The 12,431-nt window shown below is 38.3% G+C and overlaps 1 protein-coding gene across 2 annotated transcripts in view; it reads left to right on the forward strand.

Moving 5' to 3' along the window:
• Positions 1-9,088: 9,088 nt before the first annotated feature.
• The window catches only part of LOC114148041 (neuropilin-2-like), a 119,793-nt gene continuing 116,450 nt past the window's right edge, over positions 9,089-12,431 (forward strand). The window contains exon 1 of one of the 2 annotated variants that reach the window (XM_028022956.1): positions 9,089-10,069. In XM_028022956.1, coding sequence (XP_027878757.1) covers positions 9,724-10,069 — 346 coding nt within the window. In that variant the 5' untranslated portion in view covers positions 9,089-9,723. The remainder of the gene's footprint in view (positions 10,070-12,431) is intronic. The other variant, XM_028022957.1, reaches the window with a different exon arrangement.

Here is a 12,431-nt window from a genome sequence, read left to right on the forward strand (position 1 = left end):
ACATCTAAAACATGAAAGACATTGTCCCTTGAGGGCCCAACTTTGGACACTACTGGTATTGTATACCCTGGATAGGCGTACAGTCTATCACTGGGCCAACAGTGAGAAACACAAGTCAAACAACCATCCACATGACTGTCAGGAGGTAATTAAATTCTCCAGTCTAACTTTTGAACATGCAAACTCCTCTCAAAAAGTTGCCTATCCAGCTGGGATTTGTACTCAGAATCGTCTTGCTGTCTTCTTGCTGTTAATGAAAAAGTGGAAAAATTACTATAGACAATAGGATTTTGATATAAGGATTAAAAAGTCAGCCCTGTTTAAAGACCTCTAGCTCCCATAAGTCATAAAGGTTTAAACGTTATCTGTCTGAATTGGTATTTCAATATTTTTTATGGGTCTTATACAATTTTTTTGTCATCATGGAAAGGTGTGCATAGTGTAATAATATTCCTCTTTCTCTTGTTAACCCAAAAAGCATATCCTTCTTAATAATTAACTTTATTATCATAGTTTCATCTCCACATGTACAACATGTACATGAAAATAGGCAACTCTGCCTACGTTCAATCAGTGCATTATGAAACAAAGCTTTGGATCATGTAATTTTCAATTAAATCCCCTTAGAGCAAATGCGGAGCACAAAACCTTAAATTTATTACTATTTTAGATATTTATTTCATTCAAAACTAAAATTGAATAATGCAATGTGAAGCTACCGGAAGGTTCTCTCACTTAATGATCAAGAAGGATTTTGATGTGACTTAGTTTTCGGGAATCACAACAGCACCATATAATTTAGCAATTTTAGAGTCTCTTCTTCTTTTTCTTTTTGTAGTTTTCTCTCTTTATATAAACTGACAATCAAATAAAGTATCTTTGAATTTTGCAATACGTGAAAATTTCACCCTCATCATAAATCTGAACAACTTAAAGACAACATAAGTTAGATTTGTAAGTAATTTAAGGCATAAGTTCTCAAAAGTTTCAAAAATGGATTTTTAACATTTTCCCTTTTGAATAACTTGCCTTTCATAGCATTTGAATATTGGAATATCAACTAAAATGCAAAAGACTTTGAGCAATGAGTCTCATATGAAACACACCATGCAGTGTTCAAAACTACTGGATTTTGCAGACCCTGTCTACAAGGTTTTCTCTGCTTCAACACATCTGATTTAAATAAATGTGCTATTAACTGACTTCTACAGGGCTTCATCAGCCTCTACGGGGACAATTAAATCATTAGAATCAGGTGTGTTGGGGCAGGGAAACATTTAAAAACATTCAGGGCAGCTCATGACAAGCAGCACTGTGTTAATCCATAATTCATATCTGTCTAACTCCATTCAGAATTGTGTTACACTGGTTTCAAACACCAAGGTCTGGCATTTGAAAGATGTTGGTCTTTCAAATCTATTTTAACCATTGCTGGGATATGACCGCAAATAATTCTGAAGCATAAGTGAAGTATATACATCCACTGACCAAAAAAGCCTTGGATTTGGTGTGAATGATTTGATTTGCACGATCATGAGAAGAGCAAAGGAGTTTTACCCTGTATATGAGGCGTACAGACGTCACGGCGGTGATGTTGGTAAATAATGGTACCCACACATCTCATAAACATTTCCAGTGACCCAAGACAAATGACACCAATGTATAATTATCATATTGTGTACCAGGCTTAGGACACCATGACATCTGTGCCTTTTACCTTGACACAGGTCTTGGACTCCGTCCAACACCCCGTGTCATCCCACACCACATGTGGACGACTGGCATCAGCTGCACCGTGGGTTAATTGTCCTCTGTGCGATGCCATTAAAAACCGAGCAAAGAGAACTCTGTTTAGAGTGATGCCACAATTGGGATCCTTGGACTAAAAATGAAGGGTATTTTATTCATGTTCATGCTCAGAAATAAATCAGAGTTCTTGTTGGATCGTGCCTCCTGAGACTCTGGTGCTATCTTTCAGTAAAGTAAAGCCCATCCACACATGGTACTGTTATGTCATGGCGGTAACACACAGAGTCCTTCAGTCACCAACTGTAACCCTTAATCTTGCTCCAGCTGAACAGATTTAACTCCAGTTACAACAGAGGTAGAGACTGACTGCAAAAAGAGTGGAAATGTTAAAGTTTCGTACTGTCTACTGTCAAGTGTAAATACTTGTTTGGGTCCAATAAGATGCAACACTCTAATTGTGCAGTGTCCCTGGACTGCAGACGTCTTTATTCATTTGAATGGATGTTGTAACCCTAAGGCGTTTATTGATGCATCTAGTTCACAAGATAAGCTAATACCTGACATTGAATTCACTGCAATGAGGCAAAAATGTATCATAATCTAACAGTCTTTTTACTTTAACCCGCTTATCCTTGCAGGGTCAGTGGGTGAGCTGATTATTAACTCTAGCAGTCACTGGACAAGAGACAGAATTCATCTTGAACAGGTAATTTTATCAAAAGAAAAGTATTTATTTTTTGATTGTTTTAATAACTAAAGGTTTCACAAATTGTTTGAAAGATTCTGAACTCAGTTTACATGTGTATCTCAATAAATAAAATAAAAAAAACATTATAGGAAATTTCATTTATTTAAATTACTGGGATCTGCAAATAGTAGTATCAAAAACTTCTAAATTGTTGAGTCACAGTTTGTTACCTATCAACCCCAAGCCAAGTCCAGCCCCTCACCTGGGGCCACCACCTCCACTTGGGTGGAGCTCCAATGGCTGATGGAGAAGCAAGCAAAACAGAAGACATTTAATTGTTTGCTGATTATTTTCCGCTAATAGCTTATGAAAACACAACATTGCATTAGGTTATTACATACAAAATATAACATTTTTAATACTGAAATTTGGGTGTAATAAAAGTGTATTTAATACCTACTTAAAGATTGTTATTTTGAAAGATATATATATTTAATATGACAAATGAGCCTCATCAGAAAGCATATTTTAAATTACTGAGAGGTACCTGTAGAATTCTCTAGAAGAAGTTGGACCAGTCTACATATTTTGTTAAATTTTAAAGTGTTTCTTATTCCAAAAGGCTTTAAATATATATATTTTTAAAGAGGATAAAAGATTAATAAATCTCAAACTATGGCACCTTTCACAAAAATGCTCCAAAATAGGATTAAGACCTCTCTTTGCAGTCTCTGTGTTTTGTGAAAGAACTAAGGCATCAAGGGGGTTGAAGTCAACCCCCCCTCTTACTTTTCACTTCATCGCCAAATGAATTAATCCCAGCCTCAATTCAGCTGCTGTGTGTGAGTGTAAGCTGTAATGGCTAAAATGTGAGATGTAGCAATTACAGATGGTATGTTTTGTCTTTTATGAAAAGGCGAACAACAAATTCCAGTTAAAGATGGGCATATCTTATGTCTTAAAATCAGAGAGACTTTCCTCACACACTGATAGCCTATTGGGATCCCATAACACTGTGTCCAAACTACATGCGCTTGTGTGTGTGCTGTTGTGTATTTATTTGTCCTTTCCTGGCACTTCGGTGTCCTTGCTAATAGCTGAATTGACATCCTGCAGTCTCCACAGGCTGGACTGCTATTATCACTACTGAGCTCTAGACCCACGCAGGCACAGAGACGATTATCTCTGAGTATGTCAGTGTAGCCCATGTTAACCATTGACACTCATTTCCTGCGGTTTCCTGTGGAATGTGCTTTAGTAATAATGCTTATCGACGAGGCCTCACAAAGTGTGATTGTGTGTTGTGCATATTTGCATTTAGAATAGTTTACTTCCACTACGGAAGACAAGTTTATGTGGGAGAGATTCAAAAAGTGTTCACTTTGAATGGCAGCAAGACCCCAAAAAACACCATCTGCAGAATCCCTGGAGCCTCACAAAGTCAACAGGTTACTGTGCACGCTGGCCCCCAAATAAAAAAGCATATCCAACACGCTGACGGCTTCCAACTATGCCCTGAAATTTTGTTTGACTTTGTGACACTCAACCACCTGCACAAACATTTATTCAAAGGCAGAAGCACAAATGAGGAGAGGATGATGGATGCAGAGCTGCTGGTTTCCCCTGAGATTGCAAACTTCTCCATGTGGTTTTCTTTCCTTTTCTGATACCTAAAGCTTAATGTTGTGCTGCAGTGTCATAGACTTAGAGAAGTCATCTTGTTTTACCTAAGATTCTTGTCAATGTTTATTTAACTTCTGAATGCTTATACATTTTGATTTCATAAGAATGTACATTAGATTTGATGGAATAAGAAGCTTCAGTGAAGCTTTTATTTTTCTACTTTTTGCAATTAGTGCTGAGTTTCACTCAAAGGGACTAATGTTGCTGGAGTTTATTTTGGTTCCTCTGAAAAAACAGAAAACGGAACTTTTAAAAAAGTGGAACTGTTCACACACTGACGTCCTATTAAAACTACTTCCCACAGTTAAACTCCCAAGTGAAATGTTCATTCAGGTCTTCATCTCTAAAGAAAAATAAATAAAATGTATCAAATGTGAAAATGTGACAACCAACACAGCCAACAATAGACAGACTGAAGAGTTGAAAACAGAAATTATGAAAATGGAGATTTTAAATCAAGGGATCATTCATCGTGTGAGTCAAACCAGAGAGAACCAAATAGCTTCAGAGTGTCCTTAAGGTGTGGACAGAATCGGTCTTAGTTGATGAAAAGCCAACCAAGAAGTTCTTCCCTTGACGCAAAGCAGGGATCACTTTTCTCTCGCCTGGTTTCACAGCTCTGCTAAAAACACACCCTCACATGTTTTCATTAAGATGCCACAGGGCTTCATTTCTCTCCTCACCCTTTGCTGAAAGTTGAAGTTCAGCTAAATTAGTTTAACTTTAACACAGTAATGATGAATCAGAATCTTGATCACAATATGAACTGATGTAAACCTTTTGTAAAGATAACCAGGCAAGATAAAGTTTAAATACAGGGTCTTGCAGGGCTATTAATACCTCCTGGACTTTTCACTATATAGTTGACCTGTACTATATGTCTTTTCATTGTTAGGTGATGGATTAATCAGTTTTCTGTAAAATCCACTCTTTCTCAAAAGTTGTATTTTACACGGATACATAGAGCTGATGTGCCTTGCCATAATTTTTGTCCAGGTCTGGCTTGTTGGTTTATTTTTTAAATTATTCTATTGAACCTTAATTCAAAAGCAAAGTCTGATTTTCATTGGTTGTCAGTACATTTTCATGCATTGTTAGTTTTGTCAGTTTCTGTTTTTTCAGTTGTTTGTGTTAATGGCTTTTTGTTCATTAACATAAACAGTTTCATATGTCCGTATACATTGAAGTTTGTGGTTGTAATATGACAAAATGTAAATAAAAATTTAAGGAGTTTTAATAATTTTGTAGCACACTGTACTTGTCTGCCTATCGGACTCAAATGTTTTTATTGGTGCAATTAGAACATTTTCTACAAACGTTCTGCTGCTGGATTTTCTAAAGAAAAGCTTTTCCACATCATGATGCTGCCACAATGGGGATGGTAGAGATAGATGGACTGATGCTTAATAAAAGTTAAACGTTTTGGATATTTTATGACCAAACCTCTCCACAACTTTATACCTGACCTTCTTGGTGTTTTTCTTGTTCACTAAAATTCTTCAACGACCTTCTTAGGACTTAGGTCATCCAGGTTCGTATTATACCACAATTTGACTATTTACCAAATTAGGTGGCAACTAACAAGAACTGGATTCATTTAGGGTCACCAAAGTAGGAGGCATAGAAAATAAATTTATTTGAAAAGCATTTATCATTTTCCTTCTGAACTTTCTTCTGTTACTCCATCATGCAAAATCCCACACAGAAAACAAAACAAGAGCTGCTTTACCTCCTTTAGCTCCATAGAAAGAGTCAGGATGAAAAGAGCAGTTAAAGAAAACTGGACTGGACTAAATGAATGGTATTAAAATTTTAATGTTTCATTAAACATTAATCAGAATTTAGTTTGGATATTAGCAGCCATATCTGCCAGCGGTTTTCACTAAAATACAGAGCTGACAGCAAAGGGCAGCAGCAGCTCTGTGTGATAGCCTTAATTGGGATGTTGATGATTTCACTAGTTAATTCTGGGAAAGCCTGCCCACTACTGCATGGAAAGCAGAAAAGATGGCAATGACTGGAAAGTCTTGTTTTGCAGCAGTTTTATAAGGTCAGCATTGAGTAAAGGAGTGGAAAGTAGAATTGCTCAGTTTTGGACTACACCCAAACAACAATTTTAGGCAATTTTGATTATTTCATTTCAGCTCCACTGAAAATATTGTGTATTTTCAAAATCTGAAAACTCCATTCAAGGTAGAAACTAAAAAAGCAAGAAACTTCTCTTGTTTTAAACATTTTCTCAAAGTGAGACTAAGACATCAGACATTACGTCGATCATGTGACTTCTGTGTGCTCTCATCACCTGACAGATTCCTCCAGACCTGGTGGATTTAGTTTCAGTGCAAAGAGGCAGGATGGAAGGCAGCAAGAAGGGTGACAGTAAGAGAGAGCCTGGTTGCAGAGGTCACAGGAGCAGAGAGACCCAAGGAATGAGTTAACAGCTACTCCAGTAATGTGTCAAAGAAAAATAGCTCCGGGGCCTCAAGATACCAGAAAATACCTGGCTGGTACATCACACATAGCTGTACCTTTTTAATACTGTAATGTTGTCCTGTAATGGTAAAATCAGCTGTCTTACTGTGAGGACCATATCACATATCACGGTCCACACTCTGAAAATTTTGTGTCACAAAGTTCAAGAGACTATAAATAATCAGCACTCGATATAAAAACAGTATCAGCTATCTTGTGATTATCTTCTCTGTCATAAAGGAGTTTGTAAGGGCTTTTCTTCCCACGAAATCTGGGTGCAGGTCTTGATTTTGTTTTACTGAGTGGTCAGTGGTGAGTTCAGCCATGTCATTATGGCCTGTCTGTGTGTACATCTGCACATAGATGTGAGCAGGGTGTGCCCTGGGAAGGCAGAGCTAGGGCCGAGGCGGGTTGGGTTTGTCAGACCGCAGAGCTCTGGTGCTGCTAAAACACACCTCCCACTGACGGACTCCCTCCATTACACCACTGAGGAAACGGGAGCAGGCAGTGGGAAGGAAACCAAGTGTGTGAGCAGCTGTAATGACAGAGGCAAACTCTGGATCTCTTTTGAGTAAAAGAAACAAATCTCATCACCTTATTATGTAAACCAAGTTTATTTTAACTCGTTGTGTATTACTCCACCTCTTGTTCAGATCCTGTTTCCCACCGACTCATGTGCCTTTGGCAGAAAGCTTTTTCTTTCTTTTTTTGCCTTGCTGGCATGTGTTGTGTTTCTATTATAAATGTGGCAAATTTATAATAGATATATACTGTATATGTATGTATATAATACATGGCAGAACAACCACCACATCCTAGTGCAAAACCTTTTTATTGAAAAATTTGTTGGTTTTTTTTATTGGTATGTTTCCAATGAGCGATTTTAGTTTTGTAATTTCAATTTATTTTATGGTCCATAAACACTAACATTATCATTATAAGGGACTGTTCTGCGTCAATTTGTCACTTCTAAGGAGAAGTCGTGTGTATGTCCTCACTTTGTAAGATAGATAATTGGCTACAAAAACTGTTTCTTTTACAAATGTCTGCAAAATGTTGTCGATATTTGGTTATGTCGAAAAAAGCACTTTAACAATCGTGGTGTTTCCATTAAATAAGATTTTTAAAATTGCGATTAAAATCACACGTGAATAAGTTCATGAGATAAGTCATTAAAAAATATATCGTGCCATCATCCTCCTTTCACTTCCCATTGTCTTCTTCTTTGTGTTTCTGCCAGTAGTAACATTCGGTTTTTGCTCATGTGACTTGTGTGATGCGAAAAAAAGTGTTTCCATTGCATTTCTACATGTTATATTGGGATTTTGTGTGATGGGAAAAAGTAGTGCTTTAGAAAAGGAAAGTGGGGAAAGTGAAGATATTTGGCTGGAGTTCAGTGTTGGTTACCAGGCCTGAAATCTCCCTTACCTCCTCAAATGTATAAACTACAAAATGAGACACTTAAGTTGAGGCAATAGATTAGGAGTGATCTTCTTAAATAAAAATGTAATTATTTCACAATTCCACCCCTTTACTTTGAGACATCTAAACAAAATATAGCTTTAAGCACACTTAGGATTTTTAACAATATCCCAAGCTTCTTTTGGGGCATTGTTCAGTCTACTAATCTCCAAAATAACAACTAAGGAGTTGTTATGGCGGTGGCAGCATTGTGCTGTGCGGATGCTTTTTTTTTTTAAAGAAGGTACAGGAAAGCTGGTCAAAGCTGATGCAAAGATGATTGGTGTTAAATAAATTGTAATTTTGGAAGAACAACTATTTGAGGCTGAGGCTGAGCCTAACGCGTCAATGGAATGATTCGGATCAAAGCATATTTACATATCTAAATGGCCTAATCAAAACCTACACCAGTCCAGATGTCTGACAAAACTTGAAAGCTGGTGTTCCTGCACTCTCTATATGAACAAAGTGAGTTTGAGCTAATTGCAAAGAAGAAAGGGCAAAATGTGGGTCTCTGTATGTAGCAAAGACATTCCCACTAGCTTCTACAAAGCATTGACCCATGTGGACTGATTGCCAATACACAACCCATAAAAATGTTTTGGAATCATTTTTTTTTTTTTTTACATTATAGCCCAACTTCCTGTTGGAATCTGAATTAGGTACAATAAAGTTTGTGGCTATTAAGTAACAAAAACGTAATATAGTTCAAGGGGTATGAGTACGTTTGAAATGCAGCATACAGAATGAAAATGCACAGTTTCTTAATATAGACTCCAGATCAAAACAGAAGGAAAAGTAAAGAGAAATTAAAAAAATAAAAAATAGGGGGGGAAAAGTCGGATGAAGGTATAACGACGTGTAGGATGTTGAGAGGTGATCAGGCGCAAAAGAGACAAGAGGGAGATGAAGCTGCTCTTTAATCAGTGAGGGGCCACATGGAGGCGGGCCGAGGTGCCCACTGTAATCTGATACACGCTCACGAGCGCACGGCGTGCTCGCGCGGCGCTACAGGGTGAACTGAGTGAGCAGTCCCGTTCGCTGCCACAAACCCGGAGGAGACCGGTGGGGAAGGAGCGCGCTGCCGGAGCCTGCCTGCCGGGAGACAGACAGACAGACACACTGAGGCACACGGGCTGCTGCTGCTGCTACTGCGCGTAAAGAGGAGGAGCGGAGGGAGTGGACTGAAGAGCAGAGGGCTGCAGCGGAGAGACGCACAGCTTTCAAGGAGGAGGAGAAGTGGAGACGAACCACGTTTATTTTCTCCGGAGCAGTTTTACGCACGGCAACTGGATCTGCGCTTTATGAGAAATACATTTTTCATTGGCCTGAGAAATAACTGCTGTTGGGGCTGAACATAAAAAAGGAACATTAAAAATGAGAATCTACCCTTTTTCAGTAGAGTTGTAAACGAAGGCTTAAAGATATGTTTGAAGACCATTTTTTGTTTTAAATTTTCGTTCTTATTTTCTTGCACCCCTTTTGGTTTTACTTGATGACCAAGTTAGATTTTTGTTTCTTTTTCATTTTAATTTGAGTGTCTCTTCTATCCAAGACCTGCTCCAACACACGTTTTGACACTCTGTGGGACACCCTTACCCGGACTGTGCGCACCAACATGGATTTCGCTGGGATAAAACCGTGTTTGCAGTTCAAATCCTACAGACTTTATGCTTTTGTGCTGCATTAACTGCGGTTTCCTGACGAAAAGAAGCAGTGACAATAACTCACATGAACTGTGTAAAAAAGCCAAAACCATATTTCTTGGAGAGCTGCAACCCGGCGTTTGGATTGTGATTGTTGCCCCTGAAGGAACTGTGGGAAAAGGACGGGAAAGTTTATTACCGGAACACTTTATTTTTAATACTAACCAAATAAACCAAAAAAAAGGAGAGTGTTTTTCATTTTTCTTCTGGTTTCTCGACACCTTGAGGGAAAAGATGGATTCATGTTTATGGTTGTGTGGATGTATTCTGCCGCTTCTTTTGCCTTCAGCTGTAAAAGCTGACGACGGAGGTAAGTTTGACACCTTTGTCTCCCGCGTAAATCCATGTGTCTCCCTCGGGTTCACATGATGATCTAACCGCTCTTTTGAAAGGGAGTCATGAGTTAAAAGACACAAAACAAAACAAAAAACTCCATTGCGATCTGTGAGGCATCAGAAAATGGTATGAATTGAAAGTCAATTGTGATTGAAATTCATTTCTTACAACACAACAGCCTCCACCTCATTTAAAATATGTTTTTTGTAACAGAATTGTTTAGTATTGAGTACAATTAAGAGGAAAGTCGTCTATTTCATTTTTTTTCCTTTCTGTTCCAGTGCAAACAGTTTGCACCGCTACATCATGGAGACATAGAAGTAAAATCTCAACAACAATCATCTGTGATCAGTTATCTGAATAACCTGTAAGCCATGATGCAGGTTTAGTGGGAGGCTGGTTTGTTTCCGTCCGCTACTGCTCTCGGCGCGTCCAGGAATGGATTGTGCGCTGATCTTGAATGACATCTTCTTCCATCTAATGTTTAACTTAAAGCCCTCTTTTTAGTCTGGTTCTCCCATGTCAACAATAATAAAAACCAAATCCAGCATAATATAGCCTTAGGAGCGAGTGACGCTGTCAGCGTCTACATCCTGATCAGAGTTTTACGTCCTCATTTGTGCGGATGCGACCTTATTCCACGAAAGTTATCCCAAGAGTCTGAAAACTGAACGCAACTTTCAAAACTTATTTTTCAAATCTGGAGCCACTATATTAATTTTCACAGCCAGGTCTGCAGAGAGGTGCTGGTGAAGCTGGCTGGTTTTACTGTCTCCTGCTGGCGGGGGTCAGCTGAGCTCCGTCGCTGCTTGTCTGGTCTTCAGAGCTAGTTCGACTCCCGAATTTCACTTTTTTATGCACAGTCGTTTCCGAGAGGCACAATTCAACCTTTGCTTATCAGACACTTATAGTATGTGCGTGCATTTACCGTGCCTCTTCACGTGTAGCTACATCGTTTTACGCACAATGAATTTTACGCACCAGATTTCCAGCTCCGAGCAGCTTTGCTGTCCACATGATACCAGATCAGTAACTACTTGTATTAGTCGCTCTGCTTCTACAGGTGTGAACTTTTTATGCGCTTTCAAGTAATGAACAAAAATCAATTCAGCGGGGATTTAAAAAAACAAAAAAGAATACTGCTTCATTTGAGATTACGTATGAGTAGATTTTTATCTATTTGGTGATAAATTTGAGTCTTTCAAAAGGGATTCCTTGTAATAACGCTTTCGGGTTCATGTACGTAACTATGGAGAAACAAGTCGATTATTGTAGAGAAGAACCTTTCAGTATTTTTAAAGCTCTGTTAGAGGAACTTTTAAGCATCTGAAAACTTTGGTACCCTGTCTGTCAAATGTTTTTTTTTTTAAGTTAGTCAGAATTTACAGAAGCCTTTAACATGTTTAAGGTATTAAAACATATCTGTTTTGATATAAATTTGTTATTTTCTCTCCATGCTTAGATATAAAACATTCTTACAACTTATTAGTAACCGACAAGAAAAAAAAATATATTTTCTGTTGTTTAGAGACTTTCTGACTCAATTAGAGAATTAGAGATGCACAAATCCTGCTTTTACTGACCGGTTCTGATTTTAGGTTTTGTCTCATATGCCAACCCCCGATTTGGCGCGATTCAGATTTTGTTTTCTAAGTACTGTAACACAAAAAGATTACAAATACTACACAATAGGGTTTTGAATCCAACTACGGGGGAAAAGAAGGACTTTCTTGGTAGTTTGTGACACTTATTACTCAGCATGCTTTTGACTGACGTGTTTTAGGCAGAGCTTGTGCTTGTTTTGGATACATTTAATGAATAGGGTGGGGAAAAAACTGATTTCTCCTCAGATGCCGATCATAAAGGTAACAATGGCCGATTTCTGGCACACACTGACTGCATCTGGAAACAGAATATCTGCTGACATTAGATGAAACTTTTCCCTGAAGCTTCCCTCCAGCTCTCCCCCCGTGGCTCTCAGTTGAGCATCCAGATCTTCTGCAGGATGAAGCTTCCTCAGCACTAAACTTTTAAAGTTGCCTTTCCTTTGCTCTTTCCCGAGAGATGAGCGAGGAAGGCACAGAGAGACGTGTATATATATATATATATATATATATATATATATATATATATATATATATATATATATATATATATATAAAGCAAGAGGCAGGAGGAGATGGAAGTACAGAAAAGAGGAAGTAAGAGACGGAAACAGATACGGGAAGCAGCAGTAAAGATGCGATCCTAACGGAAGAGAGATTTTTAGCCTCGCTGTTTGATCCTGTTTCTTCATTCCGTTTGATCGCAGCTGCGCCTGGAAGGGAGATAAACGG

Source organism: Xiphophorus couchianus, chromosome 7 (genome assembly GCF_001444195.1).
Source record: "Xiphophorus couchianus chromosome 7, X_couchianus-1.0, whole genome shotgun sequence".
Lineage (NCBI taxonomy): Eukaryota > Metazoa > Chordata > Actinopteri > Cyprinodontiformes > Poeciliidae > Xiphophorus > Xiphophorus couchianus.